The 21062-nt window shown below is 43.5% G+C and overlaps 8 protein-coding genes across 8 annotated transcripts; 4 read left to right on the top strand and 4 right to left on the bottom strand.

The window, feature by feature from the left end:
- Window positions 1–168: 168 nt before the first annotated feature.
- IL334_000757 (uncharacterized protein) lies at window positions 169–2662 on the bottom strand (the record flags this gene model as incomplete). The annotated part of the gene is made up of 2 exons (XM_062932521.1): window positions 169–617; window positions 784–2662. The coding sequence occupies 2 exons, from the start codon at window positions 2660–2662 to the stop codon at window positions 169–171; spliced, it is 2328 nt and encodes a 775-aa protein (XP_062788572.1).
- A 645-nt stretch (window positions 2663–3307) lies between these two features.
- IL334_000756 (uncharacterized protein) lies at window positions 3308–6153 on the top strand (the record flags this gene model as incomplete). Its single annotated transcript, XM_062932520.1, has 9 exons — window positions 3308–4094; window positions 4166–4530; window positions 4787–4903; window positions 4967–5044; window positions 5118–5232; window positions 5313–5495; window positions 5585–5712; window positions 5818–5913; window positions 5983–6153. 9 exons carry the CDS (start codon window positions 3308–3310, stop codon window positions 6151–6153), a joined length of 2040 nt encoding a protein of 679 aa, XP_062788571.1.
- Window positions 6154–6703: 550 nt separating this feature from the next.
- IL334_000755 (uncharacterized protein) lies at window positions 6704–10458 on the top strand (the record flags this gene model as incomplete). Its single annotated transcript, XM_062932519.1, has 20 exons — window positions 6704–6733; window positions 6938–7107; window positions 7181–7375; window positions 7427–7457; window positions 7509–7594; window positions 7656–7827; window positions 7875–7926; window positions 7973–8024; window positions 8086–8202; window positions 8255–8408; window positions 8463–8474; window positions 8528–8752; window positions 8810–9071; window positions 9126–9528; window positions 9585–9722; window positions 9789–9862; window positions 9926–9976; window positions 10053–10079; window positions 10135–10253; window positions 10321–10458. The coding sequence occupies 20 exons, from the start codon at window positions 6704–6706 to the stop codon at window positions 10456–10458; spliced, it is 2508 nt and encodes an 835-aa protein (XP_062788570.1).
- Window positions 10459–10829: 371 nt separating this feature from the next.
- On the bottom strand, window positions 10830–13320 carry IL334_000754 (uncharacterized protein; the record flags this gene model as incomplete). Its single annotated transcript, XM_062932518.1, has 12 exons — window positions 10830–11162; window positions 11285–11354; window positions 11440–11552; window positions 11623–11688; window positions 11777–11993; window positions 12052–12120; window positions 12180–12328; window positions 12384–12455; window positions 12528–12752; window positions 12818–12839; window positions 12897–13006; window positions 13060–13320. 12 exons carry the CDS (start codon window positions 13318–13320, stop codon window positions 10830–10832), a joined length of 1707 nt encoding a protein of 568 aa, XP_062788569.1.
- Window positions 13321–13848: 528 nt separating this feature from the next.
- On the bottom strand, window positions 13849–14313 carry IL334_000753 (uncharacterized protein; the record flags this gene model as incomplete). Its single annotated transcript, XM_062932517.1, has 1 exon — window positions 13849–14313. The coding sequence occupies one exon, from the start codon at window positions 14311–14313 to the stop codon at window positions 13849–13851; it is 465 nt and encodes a 154-aa protein (XP_062788568.1).
- A 1425-nt stretch (window positions 14314–15738) lies between these two features.
- On the top strand, window positions 15739–17140 carry IL334_000752 (haloacid dehalogenase, type II; the record flags this gene model as incomplete). The annotated part of the gene is made up of 8 exons (XM_062932516.1): window positions 15739–15758; window positions 15819–15843; window positions 16009–16151; window positions 16216–16271; window positions 16354–16489; window positions 16570–16628; window positions 16731–16854; window positions 16990–17140. 8 exons carry the CDS (start codon window positions 15739–15741, stop codon window positions 17138–17140), a joined length of 714 nt encoding a protein of 237 aa, XP_062788567.1.
- Window positions 17141–17765: 625 nt separating this feature from the next.
- IL334_000751 (uncharacterized protein) lies at window positions 17766–19011 on the bottom strand (the record flags this gene model as incomplete). Its single annotated transcript, XM_062932515.1, has 4 exons — window positions 17766–18320; window positions 18403–18652; window positions 18724–18811; window positions 18912–19011. 4 exons carry the CDS (start codon window positions 19009–19011, stop codon window positions 17766–17768), a joined length of 993 nt encoding a protein of 330 aa, XP_062788566.1.
- A 366-nt stretch (window positions 19012–19377) lies between these two features.
- On the top strand, window positions 19378–20740 carry IL334_000750 (uncharacterized protein; the record flags this gene model as incomplete). The annotated part of the gene is made up of 8 exons (XM_062932514.1): window positions 19378–19407; window positions 19487–19509; window positions 19638–19708; window positions 19801–19856; window positions 19946–20092; window positions 20322–20399; window positions 20470–20615; window positions 20671–20740. The coding sequence occupies 8 exons, from the start codon at window positions 19378–19380 to the stop codon at window positions 20738–20740; spliced, it is 621 nt and encodes a 206-aa protein (XP_062788565.1).
- Between the last annotated feature and the right edge of the window lie 322 nt (window positions 20741–21062).

The following is a 21062-nucleotide window of genomic DNA, read 5'->3' as shown; positions in this document are numbered from 1 at the left end:
TTGGCATCATGAACAGTGCTATGCATTTTTAGACACGAATACAACAGTATGAAGTACAATGAATGCCGTTTTCTTAAAATCGTCTAATTTCAGATACTACTGGGAGTGAGTGGAAAGAGGACAAGCATAATTTCGAACAAAAAATCTCATCCGAAGATGTAACATGGTTTAATCTTCTTCCATTCTCTCACCTGAATCTTCTCTTCTCATATCTTCTCCCGTACCTTCTCTCTCATCTTCTTCATTGACGCTATGTTGTATACTCAACAAGCCTAATCCGCCTAATTGCTGACCCCCACCCCCTCCGGGATTACCATTTCCTTTATTACCCAATGAAGAGCTTAATCCACCTGCACTACCTATACTTAAAGCAGGAGAAGCAGCACGAGACCTGTTCGCCATCGGACGTGTGTAAGGATGTGCAGGTCGTGTATGTCTCTGCAGAGACGTTGATAGACTTGATAACGTCGATGGATATAATGGTGCATGAGATGGTGATTGCGGTATAGGTATTGACGATGTTCTTGAAGGAGATAAAGGGAATGGAGATGAATTTATCAGTGATGGCGAAGAACCTCTTGGCCGTTTATAGGGATCGAATCGGTCTTCTACTTGGGCTGTGACAGTGAAATTGTAAACATCAATATTGAAAACTCCTGATAAGGTAAAAGTATAAGGGAAGGAACGCAAGGTGGATATTAGAAGACGGCTTCAGATTTCGACATATCCGAGAAGAAAGATTCTGTGTGAAGGAAGAGGCTGAATAAAGATAGCACCACTCACCTTTCCTCTTACCAGACCTTACGGTAGCTTGACCACCTTGACTTTCCCTATACAACATCAATCCTGGGCTACTAACGTTCATTCCGCCATTACCGCCTGTGGTCGCACCCGGCGAAGCACCTAGTTCTACTCTTTCCACAGTTGGACTTGCTAAGGGAGTACCGATTCCACCCATACCCAAACCACCGAAAGCGGACGGTAAACCAAACCCAGGAGATGGTACCATACCTTGACCGGTAGATGAGAATGATAATCTACCTGAGCGGAAATTCGAGTTTGAGCTCGTGTTCGGTGCAAAGGGACCATTCGTGGAAGGAGGTGTAGGGAATGGATTGCCTATTCCAATTTGTTGCGATTGCTGGTGATGATATTGTTGCAGATGACTGTGTTGTTGTTGTTGATGGTCTAATTTCGGAGGAGTTGATTTACCTGTATACGTACCTGTACCTGAATCTTCGGAAGAATTGTTATGACTTATCCACATGTTAGAAGAACTTGAAGAAGTAGGTCTGTCCATATCCATTCCTGCTGCAAAAGCACTGTTCACAGGTTCTTCTTTACCACCTATCAATTCTTCTTCTTCATCAGAGTCGGTATCTGAATCATCAAATCTTGCTCTATCCATCCAATTCCTTCTTGTAGCTGTCCAACTTGTACTTCTTCTAGCTGGACCTAAATTGGGAAAATTGTTCTCTTCATCATCATCGTCTCCACCTACTTGATCTGGGAATCGACCTCTAGATCCCTTAGGTGCACGTGGTGTCAAGGGTAATTTTTGTGGATGTGAAAGTAAGAATCTTTGCAATCTTGCTTCAGATTGCATTTCATGATCTAACGGTCTTTCTTCTGAAGCTAAGGTTTGTAATAGAGCGTTTGACAACGGTCTTCCCGTGAATGTCGGAGCACCTGTTGTCGATGCCGATGATATCGCTGTTGCTGTTTTAGTTGGCGAAAGTGATATATCGTCATCCATTTTGCCTTTACCTTTTCTTCCTAAAGATAATGAAGATGATTTCAGATGTGTCGGTATCCATTTCAATGGTGACTTGGATGATGAACTTTTATCTTCTTCATCATCTTCATCTTCTTCCATATCCATCGGTGTTTCCCTCGGTAATTGCGATACCGAACTTAATGGTGGAGTTGATGTCTTGAGATCTTCGAATGGTATGATTGGTGCTGAAGTCGTTCTTCTTATCAAAGCATTTGCGAATGATCCTCCATTGCCTGCCCATCTAGGTGTCGGTTGTATTGTATTCGCATTGAATGGATTAGATGTACCAGTCGAAAGTTGATTTTGATATTGGTTTGAACCAGCAATGATCTTTGAAATTGTTTTGGAACTTGATGGATCTTGAATGGTGTTTAGCACATTCTGATTGTTATGATCTTGGTTGATGATTGAAATGTCGGCGGGTGAAGAATTAGGAGGAATCGGAGTAGATTCATCATCTGCTTTACCTGAATTATCAGAAGAGAATGAGATATTCTGTTGCAAACTCAACATTGATGGTCTTCTAAGTTTACGAGTAGTGATCGATCCTGCGGATGGAGGTGAGATATCGACTCTCATTCCACTAACTCCAAAGACGGGTCCATTAGGTATGATCAAAGGTACATCTCTCGTCGAAGCTGTATTAACGACATTCATGTTCGATAGTGTCGATGAAGAGGATGAAGAAGAGGAAAGTCCAAATGCGTTGGTAGTGGTTGCGAATCTGATGGGCGGTGTCAAAGGCTGATTTTTACTCTTCATTCTGTAGTTAACTCTATTTTGACTAAAAGTGTCGTCGTTGGGTGGTGAAGCCATTTCACTATCAAAAGTTATAGGATTATCCTCCCCTCCTGAGGAAGAAGGAGGTATTCGCCGAGGTTGCATATCCTGGAATGACTCGATGATTTGGAGCCACCTGGATAATATAATCAAAAACAACTTAAATTACCTTAAGATCCTCTTCGGTATTATCGAGTCTGGATACATTTTCAGGATAGATATATTGAGGAAGCCGCAATGAAGGGAACAAAGGTACTTGCTATAGTCGAGGACGACGCTGTCTAAGGCAGAACCGATACAGCTTGATAGAGAGCTTGATGCAAATCTTGAAGCCGACCCGCAACGATTCCTAATGAGTGTAGAGGTGGGGAGTACTCGTAATGGGTATTCGATAATTCAAAGCTGGATGTGGTTTGAAATAGTTCTAATCGAGAACGACACCGAACAAAGTTAACGGCATGATTGTTAAAAGGGGAATTTACCACACATTGTACCTGTATGGTGGTGACACGCGCTCGTTGTGGAGACACCGTTGAGTGACGTTGAATCGATAAACTGACTGTTCTCACTTCGACTTGATCTGACTTTCATCAACACTTCCTGCCTCGTAATACATCGTTGCCGTTCAGTTTAGATCTTCCCTGTCGGTCTTATCACTTTTACCATCGACCCTCAATCTCGGTTCAAAGAGCATGCTATCAATCCTCCTTGTAAACAATACAGTCTAATCTCTGTCACTCATCACCCATAATGCCATTTCAACCACCTACAAGACCACATTCAGCCAATCCAGGTATGAACCCCTCTATATTCCCTCGAACCGTATCATCTTCATCAGTCTACAAGCACATTCCATCACATCAACAACAGCAACATCAACAAAATAGTAATCAGCATCAACACCAACATCAACATCAAATACAACAACACAAATCATCTTCAATGACTTCATTCGGTAAAACATCAACAACAGAAGATTGGGAAGATGCGTGGGATTCATCGTCTGATAAAGAAGATGATATCAAAGCCACAAATACAAATATAACTGTAAATACAAATACGAGTGAACCTATGGAAATCAGTAAAAGCGTTCCTATACCTGTCAAAATAGCGAACAACAATAATAATTACTCTCAATATAGGAATGGAAATACGAATGGTAATGGTGAATTCAGTTTCACTCCTGGATCGGGATCTGGCTCTGATATCATATCTGGTTCAGGAGATAAAGAGGTTTCAGCAAGCTGGAACTCAACTTCCTATCATCATGTATCACCACCAAGTCCCATAGTCAGACCATCTTTACTTCAAGCTAAAACATATACGGAAGGTGCCATACCCCCTGCTCCCGGAACGAGTATACCAGATTCCTATGGTGGGAAATCTAATGGAACAGGATCCAAATTGCCTCCTGGAGGTGCATGGGAGATCGTTGAACCATCGGAAATAAGGGAAGACATACAGCAAGGAGATTTACCTATACCAGAGAAAGTCGGGAAAGAAGCTGTCAAAGATGATGTAGAGGATATCTTGATAGGTAAGCTAGCCCCTTCTTCATGATGAAGGTACTAGCAGCACTAATCGTCTAACCTTTTGATCGCTTTCTAGACCCCTTAAAGCTACTATCGAATCTTTCCTTGGATGCACCTCAGACTCCAAATTCGACAGATCCATCATCATCCTTCCCATTCTTGACTCCAACTTCATCGTATCCCCAAACTCCTTCAACAGCAAATTCAGCTTCGCCAGATGCCTCAACGTCATATACGATATTACCATCTACACCACGTACGCTGACTCGAAAAGAAGGACTTGGCAGACAAAGAAGTGTTAGGACAGAAAGAAAAAGAGAGAAATTCGGTAGAGTTTTAAGAGGAAGAGATGGAGGTGGAGTGGAATTGGGTGAATTGAGGAAATTGGCTTGGAACGGTATACCGGAGGAAGTAAGAGGTGTTGTTTGGATGTTATTGCTTGTGAGTGTATTCGCTTGTTGGTTGTGAGCCAGGGATTCCTCGAACAACAAGGGGCTGCTTAAAGCGGAGGGTAACCTGGAGTCTCGATATCCAGATATCGCGTCCAAGGGAGATGATCACTGGATTGTAGTGCGTTTTGCGTTTGAGGATTCGTTTGGAATCGACAGTATGAAGGGACAGAGGCGGCTATCTGGACAATAGCCTGCTCACTGCCGAAGGTCACACCTCTAATGTCACTATTTCTGTTTCTTCTTAGAACTATCTGCCTCTACCGGTCCAACCACGTCTGACAACCTTGAATCGAAAACGGAAAGAATACACACAGTTAGTAGATCAGTATTTTGGAAGGGGATTGGCTTCGCTTGATCAACAGGTAAGTCACCTCTCCCTCTACCTTTTAAAGCATTCAACTCACTTGTGCCTTCGTTCCACCTAGATATGGCATCAGATTGAGATAGATGTACCGCGTACAAGACCTGGTGTAGCTTTATGGGCTTGTGTCAAGACTCAACGGGTGTGCCAATTTATTCATGTCCCTAAGGATTGCGTCGAAATGCGGGTCGCTGATGACGGGATACCTGAAATAGAGTTTGGAGAGGATTTTATATGTCTGGGCTATACGACATCCTGCTTCTGGATATGTACAGGGCATCAATGATCTAGTAACGCCTTTCTTTCAGGTATTTCTGGGTGCTTATATAGGTGAGTAGATGATCCAAGTGGTGTCTCATACTCTTTGCAATCTTTGCATCTGGTAACTTGATCACTTATCTTGTTTTCAGATACCGATCCGGAGCTATTTGATATTGCACATTTACCTGAAAATGTCCTACAAGCTATAGAAGCAGATACCTTCTGGTGTTTGACAAAGCTTCTAGATGGCATTCAGGATCACTACATATCTCAACAACCTGGTATTCAAAGGCTAGTCAAGAGAATGGGCGATCTGGTCAAACGGATAGATGGTGTGTTCACAGTCTTTCGCTTGGAGAGGAATCGACCATGTTGCATGCACTGGACAAATTGCTAATCTCGGTGTTTTCGATGTATTCAGCTCCCTTAGCAGCTCATTTCGAAGAACAAGGAGTTGAATTCATGCAATTCGCCTTTAGATGGATGAACTGTCTTTTAATGAGAGAAATCAGCGTTAAATGCACCATAAGAATGTGGGATACATATCTTGTGAGTAATCGATACTCAAAAGGTTATCGTTATATTCCAAATGAGATCGACAAGGGGAGAAAGGAATGATCGCTTGATGCTGATGATTTCTGGCTGGCGTGCTAGGCTGAAGGTGCAGATGCTTTCTCGCAATTCCATCTATACGTCTGTTCCGCTTTATTAGTCAAGTATTCGGAAAGATTAAGGGAAATGGATTTCCAAGTAAGTGTCATCTGAACTTCGTCAGAATATGTACGACTTTGAGTTTATACTGACATGAGGGACCAACAGGAAATGATAATGTTCCTTCAATGTTTACCTACGCAACTATGGACTGACCACGAGATTGAATTATTACTTTCGGAAGCATACGTCTTGAAGATGGTTTGGGCAGGAGCTGAAAATCATTTCGCAAATTTACCTAATGGGAATCAAGGTCAATTTGGTATGTTAGGAAGATAATCTCGAACAAACTCAACTTTTACACATCATTTGCTCAATCGATCACTGAATTGTATTTCTGATACCATCTTCGGAAGACTTGGAGAACAGAAGATGGTCCATCTTCCTGTGTATACAACATCACGATATAAATGCATACTGTACAACATGGTCATCGTCATCATCATCATCATCATCATCATCATCATCATCATCATCATCATCATCATCATCATCATCATCATCATCGATCTCCCCATTGTCATCACAAATTCTTGTACTGATTCTAGTAGTTCTACCTATCTACTAACGCACTGACCACCACAAAGTGACGCACGGACCACTTCTTCCTTTTTCTTCGGTTGACTGGACTGTACGCGACTGATGTTCATATCATTTCCCTCATCCTGTTCTTTTCATACCTTCTTCCTTCTTCCTTCTTTCTTCATCTTAAACTTTCTTCATCTTTCGCGGGTTTCATCTCTCTTCCCCTCGCCTCATCCTCTTTCGCCTCTATCGAAAAATCCAACGAGTCGTGAACAGGTCGATATTGGCGGAGACAATCTGCACGATGACCAGAGGCCCTGCCAAACAGGCATTCGTTAGTTCCCAAACTTCCCCCTCATGACTCAACATTCCTCTTTCCCCTAACTCCTTGTTTCTTTTTCTTGTTGATCCCCCGCTCTTCCTGCTTCTCGTCCTTTCGCCTTCCTGCGTCTCACCTCACAATCTTTGTAGACTTCCCCTTCAAAGCAGAAGATGTAAAAGAACGAGATCACGGAGCTGACGTTGTACCTATCGATAGAGACCTCCTGCTCCCGTCCAGAAGAGCAATACCACTCAGTCTTCACAGCAAAGTGGCTCTCAACGAGGCACCCGAACAAATCAGGATTTAGCTATCGTCAGCAAGCAGGATAGCTTCGAAATCCTCCGCGTTGTTTTGGAGGCTAACATAGGGATAATATGTTATCTCAGGTGAATGCAACCTTGTTCAAGGTATATCTCGATTGGTATTGACCGTGCTCTTCTTCTGTCATGACCCATACAGGAACCTGCTGTCTAACGATGATTTTGACCTCAAGTACATTGCTGGGTCATCCCCGCCTGCTGGCCAATCTCCCAGCGATCTTTATAGGCTCACTAAAGCTGAAGCTCTTGCAGCTGATAATGGACAAGCATCTCAACTGGGAACTCTAACAGCGCCTAAACTATTCAATTGGTTTAGTGTAAAGCCGGATGAAACGTAAGTCAACAACTGATTTGCATCTGACCGACCAATAACATGATTGCATAGGACTCAGGGGCGATGGTTGCGTGATCGTATCGTGAGTGACCAATAAAGATCATAGTCTGTGCTCAAGTACTGTCCTTAACAGCAAGTGGGTGCCATGGATGCTCTCCAGAAGGGGTATCTTCAAAGCTTGATGCTTGTCATTTTCCTTGACGACAAAGATCCTACCAAGTAAGTATTGATCAATAAACCTCGTGAAAATCTAAGGATGACCACCTTACTTGATACTCAGTGTGATCGAGACCTACAGCTTCAACTTTTTCTACCATGAGCATACTGGTATACCATCCATGCAGATGGAACATACAGTCAGGGGCTCACAGCAGTCTCAGGCGGGGCGCGAAGAGAAACAGAAAATCTTAGGGACACCAATGACCTATCTGGATGTCCGAAGAGAAGTAAAGGTAAGTCACAATTTCAAAGTCATCTGCTGATTGGTCTCGACTGTCAGCAATCTGCCACATTACTCATCAAAATATGCACAGCCCTTGAAGACCTTCCCAGTATGTTATGATCCTGATTGTTCTGCAAATCGCTCATCCAATCTAGAAAAGCGATTTATGGACTTGAAATTATTCTACAATAACAAAGCCCCCGAAGAGTGAGGGCTGTTCATTATCAAGGCGTACTGGTTGAAGCTAATGAGCTCCATCATCTCAAAGCTATGTTGCTCCTGGATTTCGAGACTCTTCCTCAGAAAAAATGATTCTAGGTACACACCACGTCGATAATCCACCACTAAAGCTCAGCACTAGAGATCTTCAGACCGGACATCATGGGTAGGAAAAATCTGCCAAAAGTCGATGTGGTGCAGCTGACCAACGGGTATAGCGTCGCACTCACTGCTCTGAATGTAGTCCACTATCTACCAAAAGAGTCTGAAGAGGATGATGAAGCCCCAAGAAATGATCCCGAGTTTTATGCTCATCGATTTCAAGAGGTGGACGACCAAGTTCAGGATGCTAAGCAACGGATCGTAATCTGGGTCAGTCATAATCTGCAAGTTGATAAGCCAGACTCATCGCTGATACTTTCATAGGACGCTGATATGGTTGGTTAGATGACGTATCAGCATCTGTAAATAGTACTGACTAGTAAAAATAGCCTGCCCACGATCGATCTGCTTACGATTCTTCGGCACCAGATGTATATACAGCTTCTGTCGATCCAAAATTGGCGACAGCTAGCAACATTGATGGTGCTCTCATACAGCCCATAGGGAAATTGACGGAGGATGGTGATATTGCTGTTATCCGGCCTTCTCAGAAAGGTAAAGATCAGGAGAGGGCTACACGGGACAAAAACAATAAGAACAAAAAGGGACGCACTGTGAGCTGTGTTACAGATGCAACATATGTTCCGCAATCGCTGACAGAAATTTCAAAGATTGCTGAAGACACCCTGCAGATGTCACAAACTCTGGCCGATCCTTTTAGACGAAAAGTTGCTCAATCTTTATCGCGGTCTGCTTCTGGTCTATTCGATAACGAGGAGACTCTGTTCGACCCTCGGTCCCAAGCCTCCTTTATCGGTAATTCATCTCAGTCATATCTTGCAAGAATTGACGAAGTAGATGTTAGTGAGGATGCAGGAGGGGATGTAGAAGCGCGGTCTTCTGCATCCAGAGCAAAAGGCACAGGTAGTCAAGGTACATGTCCTGACAATGCATGTGATTCTGCTGACATCCCTCTTCGTTTCACAGATAGAGGTACACATTTACCTTCGCAGCCTAAAAAGGACAGACTAGACCCAATCAGCCCCAACGATCCGGACTCGTCTGATGACCGCGATATCTCTCAACCACATCGTAAAGCTCGTAAAATCGATGCAGTGATAGCTAAGGTTGAAGGGATTAAAGCTAAGGCTGTCAGAACCCCAAAAGCTAAGAGCGATCCCAAATCAAAATCAAGAAGTGATCCTAGACCAAAACCGAGATCAAGAGCAAAACCTCGAAAAGCGGTGCCCAAAAAGCCTAGAAAGAAGACAGCAAGAAATAGCACTCCGCTACAAGAACAAATGGAATGCTTCTGCGGCTCTCGGGATGAGCTTGATCCTATGGTTCAATGCGATGGGTGCCACAAATGGCTACACTCGCCATGCATGGGGTACGTTCTCTATCCATTGTTTCGCAACCTGGATTTAGACTAATATCTGTGGTCAGATTTATGGTACATCAGTCCGCTTCCCAGATCAAGCTATTCTGCATTGTTTGCGAGATGCAGAAGGATGAGACGCATCATTGGACCAAAAAGGAAACAGATGCGGCGGCAAGGGAGATGGCCGTGTTGAGTTTGACCAGGTAGGTGAACCACTACAGTCGGACCTGAACTGTGCTGACAAACACCCCTTTGCGTGATCTTTTCAGGAGGACTATGGAAGGATTGCGCAAAAGAGGTGCAATTGCTAGTAATGAACTTCCAGCATTACAATATGCATTCGGTAAGGTCTATCCGCCTTACTCTGTCTTTGCTGACTGGTTTAACATTCTCGTTATCTTATAAGGTTGTTCGGTCCGTGATATACATGAAGTTCTCAAAACCTTGGAAGATGAAGGTACGTCCAGCGTACCTGTAGATCCAGAATAGACTACTGCATCGCTCAACGCTTATGTCAACATTTTCAAACACAGGAATCGCTGAACGAATCGCTGAGACCCGTGAGTGATATATGTAGCAATCAGATAAAGAATCCACCTGATATCGGCACTCAAGGTTCTGCACCATGGAAATGGGCCAAGCATGACAGCGCCCTGACACGCTATGCTGCTTACTTTAAGTATGGTGGCGGAGTCGAGAATGAAAGATTTGCTTATAGGAAATTTCATATGAGTGTGAGTACTGTATCTCCTACCTAGCAAAACAAACGAGAAGTTAAGGTGATCATTGCAACATTCGCAGTCCCAATCAAACACCTCAGCAATATTGCAACTTAACAATGCTCCTGAACCGTTCCAGCTCCCACCAATTCGTACCAGTAGGAGCAACAAACCAATCGAATGTACTGAAACATGGGTAGTGACAGATAATGATGCTTAGCAGAGCTCAGCTGTAGCCGTTCATTGTTTATTATCTAATTTCCCCATTTCCTTCTTTTTCACATCCAAAATCGATTACGAAGCAAATTCTCTAGTGTTTTCGCTGAAAGACAAAAGGCTAACTAGAGGATATAACCATCCTCACGAATAACAGTATCCATCGTTCACACCTTTTTCTACCGCAGCTCTTTCCCTAGTTGTAAATGTTCTCAAATCAAAAGTATCCAGTCCGAGTTCATAGAAAGACATCAAGTCAGATCGAGACTTTTCCTCATGCATATGTGTATAAAAATAATGTCTATCTCTTTATAAGCGATATCGTTCAGTCACTTCGACAAACTCTCTATCCCCGTTCTCTTGCTCTATCGATGTTCATTCCACTTGTCTTTCACCGGCCTTGGGACCTTTGACACCTGTTCCACTTCCACCAAGTTTACTACTTCGCGTCCCAAACTGCATTGCTCTCTTAACTCTTGCTGAAGCTCTTTCCAATCCTACACTCTTCACCGCTAATCTCAATAACTGCTTATCTCCTTGACCTTCTTTCAAACGTGGATCACACTTGACATGAATAGGTAAAGATGACAGATACGATATGAAAGATAATGATAAATAGGGATATCGAGCGTCTCTTGCATGAGAAGATAGTATTCGGTCATCTCTTGATAAATTACGAGTAGGTAATCTTGCTATATCCATTTGAGTCTAAAATAATCATACGAATGAGCTTTAGAGACCCTGCCTCAGCTAATTTTTGACTCTTTACTACAACGCAACCTGTCCCATATGCGAACTCATTCCGTGTCCCGAGTTTCGATGAAACTCACTTCACTGATCAAACCCTCCCACCCTTCTCGCTGGAAAGCATGTCTGTGTCTTGCATATCCACCTAATTGTCTGTAAAGGGAAGCACCATGTTCAGCGGAAGAAGAAGTTCACACCTTGTGTCTGCACTATTGGTAAATGCACAAGAAAAACTTACTCGTCAGCTCCTAATCCTGATATATACACTTTCGCTTTGACATGATATGGTTCATCGCTGCCTTCCAAAACTCCAATGCCTCGAGAAGCAAAATACAGTGGTAAAGCCAATGACTACTCGAAACGAAAACTCAAAGTCAGCACTACGATAGACAGCTCAAATTCGGTTCAAGTGAAGACTCACATGGTCCATTTCAGTTGAAGAAGGATACATCAGATCTATGATATTCTGCCTATGATTCCTGGCTTCCTACTCGAAAGAACAAAAATCAAAGTTTCAATAAAGAGTTAGTTTTGCCTCTATAATTCTTTCCATTTAACGGGACACTATGACTTACCTCATAAGGGATATTGATCTCGACAAACCTCCATTGTCTATCTTTACATACATCTCTCAGTTCCGCTACTGCATCTCTACCTGATAATCGATCTGGAACGTCGTAGCTCGGGGGTTTCGGTGATTTACCTTTACCTTTGTCGTTAGGATTAGAGAGTTTAGGAGCAGGGGAAAATGCTACGTTGATCAAGTCAATGGGATCTTCGATTGGTAGGCACCTACACAATCAATTAGCTCGAAGCAACATTCAAATCATCTGTGCACCGGCGAGCTCACAGATGGAGAAGGTACGCTAGAAAAGTACAATCTATACCACCAGAAAATAACACCGCTACTCGAGCTTGTCTACCGAATTATAAAAGTAAGCGAGCTTGAGAGATATTTGCGAAAGAGATGATACGTACCTTGCCTCAGGCTCCGGTATATTCTCCACTCTTCTCCTTACGCTCTCTTTGAGATGACGGATGAAACAGGGCACCTCTGCTTGAACATCGGGATGTTCGACTGCCACGTTGGGAATAGGTAGGGTTGGGTTGATAGGGGTCACTCTTGTCTGAATGATGTAAAGTTGTCAGCATAAGCGATAGAGGGCGTATTCCTACACTCACCCATGGTGAAGAAGACGACTCCGCTATCTCTAGATTGCTTCTAAGCCTCAGAGCGGAAGACAAGTCCATTTTCTATTCAGATTGAATCAGCTAAGACCTGGCATCACTCTGATTGCCCTTGTGCTTATGCAAGTGGTAACTCACTGAATCACCTTCATCGTCCACCAAAAAAATATCGTTGAGACAGATAGTGCCCCCTTCTCCTCCCAATAAAGCCCTCATTTCCACTCTCTCTTCTCTAGCAAGTGGTGATCTAGAAGAACTCAGCATGAATAGTTTGATGTTTGATGTATCAGGATCAGATGGGTAGATGAGAAGTGATCGTCTAGAAAGAGGGTCGAGCTGGTAATGTACTGTTTCTGTTTGAAGCTGCGTTACGGATAAGATCAGCTTTGATAGTTGGAGAGGATACAGAAAGGTCAGAGGACACTGACATCTATATATATGAATGCATAGCTTATTTGCTTGATTCAGCGAATGACTCTGAATGATATTACCAATAGTGGGACTTACGGTCCTTCTACACCCTTTAGAACCTCTATGACATCTTCCCCGCTTTCAAGTCGGTCAAAGATCTTCCTAGTATCGTTCTCCTCTTTTCCTACATCAACACCTTCGAAAACCTATCTCAATCATCAGCTGGGACAATACTCACGGTGTAGGTAAATGAGCTCACTTGACCATTCCAACCTAAGACACCTCTGGTGCCAATTAAGGGTTGAGCCGTAAGTTGACCTCTTAGACCCAATACAGTAGCGGTCAAAGTCACTTCTACCTTCTTATCATCTTTGAGATTTACTATGTGAGTGGACGTCTGTTGGAAATCTGGACCCCGCTGAATATTTGTCTTCCTGAAAGAATCCAGGAGGGCTGCCGAAGCATAAGATGCGGGATTGACAGGAGAGACCGGTCGAATACTTAGCGTAAGACCGCACATCTTTCCGCCTGTAAGAAAATGCAAGGTGGACCTTCGTGCTATATCGACATCGTTGCAGTGCTTTTGGAGAAGAGTATCTGGCGATATAAAGAAAGATAGGAGGGTATGCAGTACTGTTTGAAATTAGTGAGCGGTGTGTAATATTGCGGTTGTTTTGAAATTTCGAGCGACATATCCTGTCACGAATGATCATTTAGTTCTAACGTGGTCGCGAGGAATCTGGCAAGGAAATTGTAATGAATGGCATATTTCGTATCACTATATAAGCAGGTTCAAACCGGATTCCGCGGATTGAATATTGTACCTTTTGGTCAGTTCACTTCGTGTAGCTGCTTATGCTCGACCGTGACAGAAATATGCATGCCAATCTCCTGAATATGTAGATCAGTAACTATACCCAGTTTCGAAACCCACTTTCACTTGGTTTTCGGGCTCATCCCACCATCATGAGTACAACCTGGATTTCAACCTTGGTATCTGCACTCTCCTGCAGGCAACCACAGTACTCCAGTGGAAAAGGTGTTCGCTCTAGTTGCCGTCAAGAAAAGGTCGACTGAAGGTGCCAATATCACTGGAAGTGATTCCCCTCTGATCTTGAGACAGGTTCGAAGGCGAAAAAGATCCATCAGAGACGAAGGAGGATCCCAATGCCGCTACAGCTGTAGATGCAGCAACTCCTCCGACAGCTATGAGGGTCACAGCATGACCAGTTCCAGCGACAATCTTTCTCCGCATTGGATCAGTCGGATCAAGAGTATGGTGGAGACGGTCCACCCCTCCACCTGTCATATGATTTAAACCACTTCTTACTGCTGCTCCTGCAGTACTGACGGCAGAGGTGACTGAGAAAACGACACCGCTGCTGTGACCCGCATCCGACTGAGCTTCGGTACGTGTATGGTCTGTTTCTTCATTACCGGTTTCGTGACCATCATGGGATCGAATATCTTCCTCCGAGCGAAGGAGATCAGGGTTGGTGTGATTATCTGCCATTTTCTGAGCTATACGAGGTGGGTCGATTGGCGCGAATGGTCTCAAAATTGAGTGATGTAGGGGAAGCTTGATGTTGAGATAGGAGGTTGAGTCGAATCGGAGAAACGACAGAAGATGGGGATCCTGTCTGCCTTTATACGTCAAGGTGTGAAGCCGTCATCCGCCGTGCGTACTTTTCCTCGACTCAATGAGTGAAATCTTCCGCTACCCCTGGAAGAAAATTCACGCCGCACTCCAGGCGAGTGTCCTCTTGATAACGTCAATGATGTACGGACCTAAAAGGTTTGTCGTCATCGAAGCAAATTGCTCTCACTCCGAACGGAAAGGGGAAAGGAAGGACTCCCTTTTGAGTTGACTTTGTTGAGCGCCCGAACATGGCGAAAGGAATGTCTTTGCGCTTGATGCTGCCTCACTCACATTTTTCGCCCCCTTTCCAATAGCAGAGCGTACCCTCTGGGGAAGATCGATCTGGTTGTAGGATCCAATCAACCTTTTACAAGGCAAATGACTAAGTTTCGGCGGTACATGGACTTGTGGCATGTACCTCGGGCGTCATTGAGATGGCAGTCTTATTACTTTGTCCAGGTCGTGCAGGTCTGATATGAAAGCGACGAAGACTGGGTGGAATCTATACCTCGAGTTGCCGGAATGTAGAACTCAGACAGTCTTGTGATCTAGTGGGCTTATGATAAGATGTGACGTTGATATCCTTTTCGCTGTACGTCATGGGCCTTCTTCCTCTGCTGGAATTGCTAAGAGCTAGTTTCATCCTTCTCTGAACCTTGCGTACACTGGTATACAATCAACGAGATCCTGTCATTGGAACCGTTGTATCAAGATTTCAGATGCATAATAGTCGTGAATAACTCAGAGGAGGAAAACAAGAAACAACTGGGAACGCTTTACCGGCTGTGTGCTCATGTTCTATCGAGATCCAGAAAAAGGAGGAAGATGCAGCTATCGCGAATAGCAATTATCAGGCCGAAGTGGGGATGGTGATGTCCTTGAAATCAGTCATCGATCATTCATATCGATCTGATATAGAAAGCCAACCTCGAGGTGCGTCGGTGATGCATAAATGTATGCTGGATGATAACGGTACATAACATCTTACTCGTACTGATATAAAGGGAACATCTTATCAGTTCATTTGATATCCGGAGTGTAAACCCGGAGAGACCGGTCTATAAGGGAATCCAGATCCCTCGGGCAATTCAAATGGTCCATTGAGGGTGTCATGACGATTAACATCATGAGATGGATAGCGCTAAGCGTCGGATGAGTGAAGGATGTATACTGCGTGATATGAGCATTACCTCGATGTCTGTTCTCTACATCCTCTCCTCTTTTCCTCCAACACCCGATAGATTATACCTTGCATTCAACTATAACGGATAGGAAACACAGAGGAAGAGATAAGCTATAATGTCACTTGCTCCCTTCAAGTGAGTCTCCGTTCCAGTATAATGTCAAGTAGGATTGAACTCATTTCTTGTATCTCGGAGAGTATTGCTTTTCGACTGTTATGGTGTATGTCTCCTCCTTGTCTTATACATATAACGCTAACATCTCCATATCATTGATATTCACCTAGACTCTCATTGTAAGTTCTGCTTTCTAATCTCCTGGCGATAGTTGCTTACACCCATACGCATCAATCGCTGATCCCTGTCTTTTGTCCTCGAAAACATACAGGACTGGGAGACTGGAATGTTAGAGAATGTTAGCGACTTACTCAAACAACCTTCTGCCCCTGAGAGGGAAAAGTTATTCGAGGTAGTAGGCGCTATCGAGAATAGGACTCAGGATGAAACTCCTACTATGATATATTCCGACGTGTGAGTTTGTAGATACCCATCGGTGCACAGAGAGGAGTAAAATACTGAGGGCATGGAATCGTAGTCTTACCAAGGTATATTCGGAAACAGCAGAAAAATTGAATCTCAACTATGATGACTGTTAGTGGAAATCCTGTGAAGCCGAAATACTGTCCAATCGAGGTGAAGCTGATTCGTCTGAACGTCATCGACGATGAAATAGCTCAAGCTAAAGCATTTGGAAATTCTGTACCTTCATGGCCTTCATTCCCGGACTCCCCAGATGCATTGAAGAAGCTTTCTGATGCAGGACTGAAACTTGTCATTCTTTCCAACGTCGATAACAAGAGTTTCGAAGGGTGAGTTATTGTCACCAACCAATCGCTTTTCTCTTTCACCATAACCAGCGAAATGTTGATCGAAGCTCTACTATATATAGATCAAACAAGAGGTTGGAAAATGGATTCCAATTTGATGCCATATACACTGCCGAGAAGAGTGAGTATAATAAGCCTATGCCCCTTTTTCATTTGCTCGAATAAGGGGAACATAAGCACTGATTCTCGCTTTTTCCGTCATCTTTAACCCCAATCCCAATAGTTGGCTCATACAAACCTTCCTTGAAAAACTTCGATTATGCTATTGAGAATATCAAGAAAGATTTCGGAATGAACAAAGAAGATATATTGATTGTTGCCAATTCGAAATACCATGACATCCAACCGTGCGTATTTTTTTCCATTGCAAATCCATCTCACCCTTCCGAAACGTATCATACTCATTCTCCAGCTTTCCCTCATGGTGGCTGGTATCCAGAAAATAACGCTCATTACATCTCCTCATATGTTTGACAATGTAGTGGTCACAAGAAAGATTTGAAAGCTTGTTGGATCGACAGAGAAAAGGCCTCCATGGGCGTATCAGCCTACCAAGACGTCATACCTGATTATCAATTCTCAAGTATGAAAGAATTCGCAGAAGCTATTGTGAAGGATAAAGGGGGTCAATGAGCGATCTAGAATCGAGAAGAATGCAACACATGAAACAACTATGTAGAAAAACAAGACCCACAAGAGTGAGATTTGTAAAGAAGCTTGTATGATAAGTATGACATTTCAGAAATCATTCATGAAGAATGATATGCAAGTAGACACTACTGTACACTACATTCTTTCGCGACTGAGGTCTTATCTTTTTACAATTATGCGAGGTATCTAAGCTGTATGCTGGTGTTCATCCATCTATCGTACATACTTACGCGCTTGCTTTTCTTCATTCTTCCCCGGCTGATGCAGCATGCAGCATGCAGCACGTATCACCCGACCAACCTCGCTTCATCCCAACTATCATCGTCATCCAATATGGTTGAACCCTCGATGCTGCCTATATCAGTTTTCGCTTGAATACTTTTGTCATCCAAAATGGCAGATCCAGGATTAACATTGTCCAAAACTTCCCATTCTTCGACATCTTTATTACCACCTGCCAACTCTTGCTCGCCTTCGCGGCGTTGCTCCGCCTCATGTACAGTATTTTTCGGTATTTCTGTTCTGTAATCTACTACGTTCTCAATGATAGGTTCACCGACACTTCCGTCCTCGCGGGAAGATTCCAACTGTTCATCTTCCCGCATAATCAAAAATCCTTTCCTGTTTTACTCCTGATTGACGGAGTGGGTGTTGAAGTTGTAGCAGATCCTGGAGTTGTCGTTCTGCTTTTGATGGAAGATATAGATCTTGCTTTGTTGATTGAAGAAGCTGTAGGCGCTGCCGCCGGCGTTTTGAGTGTGGTCGTTTTTGCTTTACTCGTTTTAGATGGTGTGGATGTTGACGTAGACTTTAGTCCTGAGGTCGAGCTTGAAATCGATGTTGAGGCTGGAATCGCTTTTCCTTTGCCTTTTATATCCGCCTTACGTTTATTCCCATTTTCTTCTAAGATACCTGAGCTTGAAGGTGAAACGATGATCTCTCCATTGTCTTCAGCACCACCGCCACCATCATCATCATCATCCTGGGAAGCTTCGTTCTCTTTCATCTCTTTCTCGAATTCTTCATTCATCTCTTCAGCCGTAAGGTTCATCTTATCAATCCATCTTTGTAGTAAATTAGCATTATCTGCTCGGAGTAGTGTATTCTGATCGGATAATGAGGATAGTTCCAGATTGAGTGACAGTAATTCATCATTAAGCGTCTATAGATCATCATTCAATTATAACCGTTCAAATCAGCTTCTTTGTATATCACTTTGACCGTAATGCAAACATTTCACTCACCTCCATATCTTTATTCCTCACTCTCCACCTTTCTTCCCAATCTCTATCTTTCCGCAAGACCGCATCTCGATGATCTCTCAACTCTCTCAATTCATCTCTTAACCCTCGGACCTCCTCATCCCGATCTCTGAGGGCATCGGCCATTGATAGTTGCTTATTTTGGGATGCAGCCTGAGTTCGGTACAATGTAGATAGCTCAGATCTGAGCGAAGTCAATTGGGCGTCCAAATGAGTGAGCAGAGCGGATGATCTGAACGAAGCGTGAGTGGGCATGAGCGTTGACCGGCATACAAGAGAGAAAACAGCGAATTGTAAACGTACCCTTCCGAACTCGTCGATCCACCACCAGATTTCAGTAGAGCTCTATTACGGATTTTCAGCTCTCGAGCAGTCCTAGCCAGTCGTCGATCTATAGTGACATGAATGATCAGCGTGCATGATTGATACCCTCTCCAGGGACTGTCTCTCATTGAGACTTGAAAGCTAGGTGAAAGGTTGACCTCACTTACATTGATCCACCATATCTTTGTACACCTCGTTGTCTAGCTGCTTAGCCATTAGTCTCTCTTTGATTACATTTTGCCATTCTGGCTGACCGACTGGTGGCATCCTGTCTGATATCACCGGCAGTCTCGGTCAAGTAAGAAGGGAAATATCTTATAGTTGGTGATGATCATTCATGTCATCTTTGCTATCATCTTTCATACTCGTATCACTGACCGGGTAGTTCAAGTGTCCGTTCACGCATACGGGTATCAGCCTCACGTCATTACGTAATATTACTCAATGAGGTAATTATGGCTGATTCACTATCTTCTATGCAACCGCTTCCCCCTCTCCTTGGTCAATTGATATATATATCGATGTTCATCTATTCTTGCCACCTAATTATCGTCAACAGTCATATCCCATCCGAACATTGAAGACTTATCCTGTCTATTCCCTACAACTAATAATACCGTTAATCACACCATCATGGCGTCCAGGAAGAAGGTTTTGTTGAAAGTAAGTAGACGACCCACCTGTTCACGGACTACCCCGATGACAAACGATCTAGAGCTGACCTCGTTAATCACTGGAATAGGTTATCATCCTTGGTGATTCTGGGTAAGTAATGTTCTGTTGTGTGACTTGAAGAGGTAGAGATCGTCAAGGCATATGTGTTCATGCCAATAGTGGTCTTGTCACTTCAACTCTAATCCTCTATCGCTAATCAACCTTACTGTATACCATAGTGTCGGTAAAACATCGCTCATGAACCAGTATGTCAATAAACGATTCTCAAACCAGTACAAAGCCACCATCGGTATGTCATTTTCATTGTGGACGGAAGGCAATAGAGCGGTCATGCAATGCTGGACCGGGAAGCATATTCGCTGATGTCTGAGTATATCGCAGGAGCCGACTTCTTGACTAGAGAATTGGTAGTTGATGATAGGGTCGTCACCATGCAGGTCAGTCGGAGAATCTGAAAAGCATCTTATGGGATAATGATTAGATGGATGCTGACATCTTTGTTCTCTTCCATCCGTCTCGCTTACAGCTCTGGGATACAGCAGGTCAAGAACGATTCCAATCTCTCGGTGTAGCTTTCTACAGAGGTGCCGATTGTTGTGTATTAGTTTACGACGTCAACAGTAGTAAGAGTTTTGAAGCCTTGGATGGATGGAGGGACGAGTTCTTGGTGCAAGTGAGTTGTCCTTCTGCATCTGCTCATCAACATCAGAGGTATATTTGACCCTGGTCGGTTCAATGATGGGAGGAGTCATGGGAGGGTGTACATCAAAGTCGCACGTTCAATGTACAAACCCCATATCTATACACGCCTCCAGCTTTCATCCGCACAAACCACTATCTGGTCTCAAAGCAAAAGGACGGGATAAGGAAACGTAGCTGACCGACTTTGGTATCTCACTCAGGCCTCCCCGCACGATCCCGAGAACTTCCCCTTTGTCGTTTTAGGTAACAAGATTGATATGGAAGAATCGAAGAGAATGGTGAGTGTGATTTTTCTCGGTACAATCGGATTTTTGAGCTGATCATATGTTCTTTCCTCGTCTTCGGCAGGTCTCTCAAAAGAGAGCTATGACATGGTGTCAAGCTAAAGGGAACATCCCATATTTCGAAACATCAGCTAAAGAAGCTATAAATGTAGAACAAGCTTTCCAGACTATAGCCAAGAACGCTTTGGCTCAAGAAGCTGAAACTGAATTGTGAGTACGAGCCGACTTGCTTATGCATGGTTATTGATGGACGTCTTCTCCGTAGATACAACGATTATCCCGATCCAATCAGAATCGATTCTGAGAATTCTCAGAACTACGGCTGTAATTGTTAAACAGTAGCCTTTACTTCTCCCCCTTTTCCCTTTTCCCTTTTCTCATACAGTCACAGTATATGTATATACCCTCTCTTTCTACAATTGCTACATTCCTTGCCTTTGAAACTTCCAATAATCTTTCTTTCCGTTGTTCCAACACGGACCAGAACCTGTAGATGAATGCTTTCTTGTATCTGTTCGTGTGTGTCAACGCTCGCCAGTGCAGTATAAGACCTGAGTTTGCAATGTCGTAAGGAATGTTTCAAGTGATATATCATGAGTGGACACACAAAATCATAACAATTCAAGCAGAGGTGTGGTCTAACGTTTCAGAAATATG

This window comes from Kwoniella shivajii, chromosome 1 (assembly GCF_035658355.1).
Source record: "Kwoniella shivajii chromosome 1, complete sequence".
NCBI lineage: Eukaryota > Fungi > Basidiomycota > Tremellomycetes > Tremellales > Cryptococcaceae > Kwoniella > Kwoniella shivajii.
Note: the sequence above shows the minus strand (reverse complement) of the source record. Positions and strands in the feature narration are given on the sequence as shown.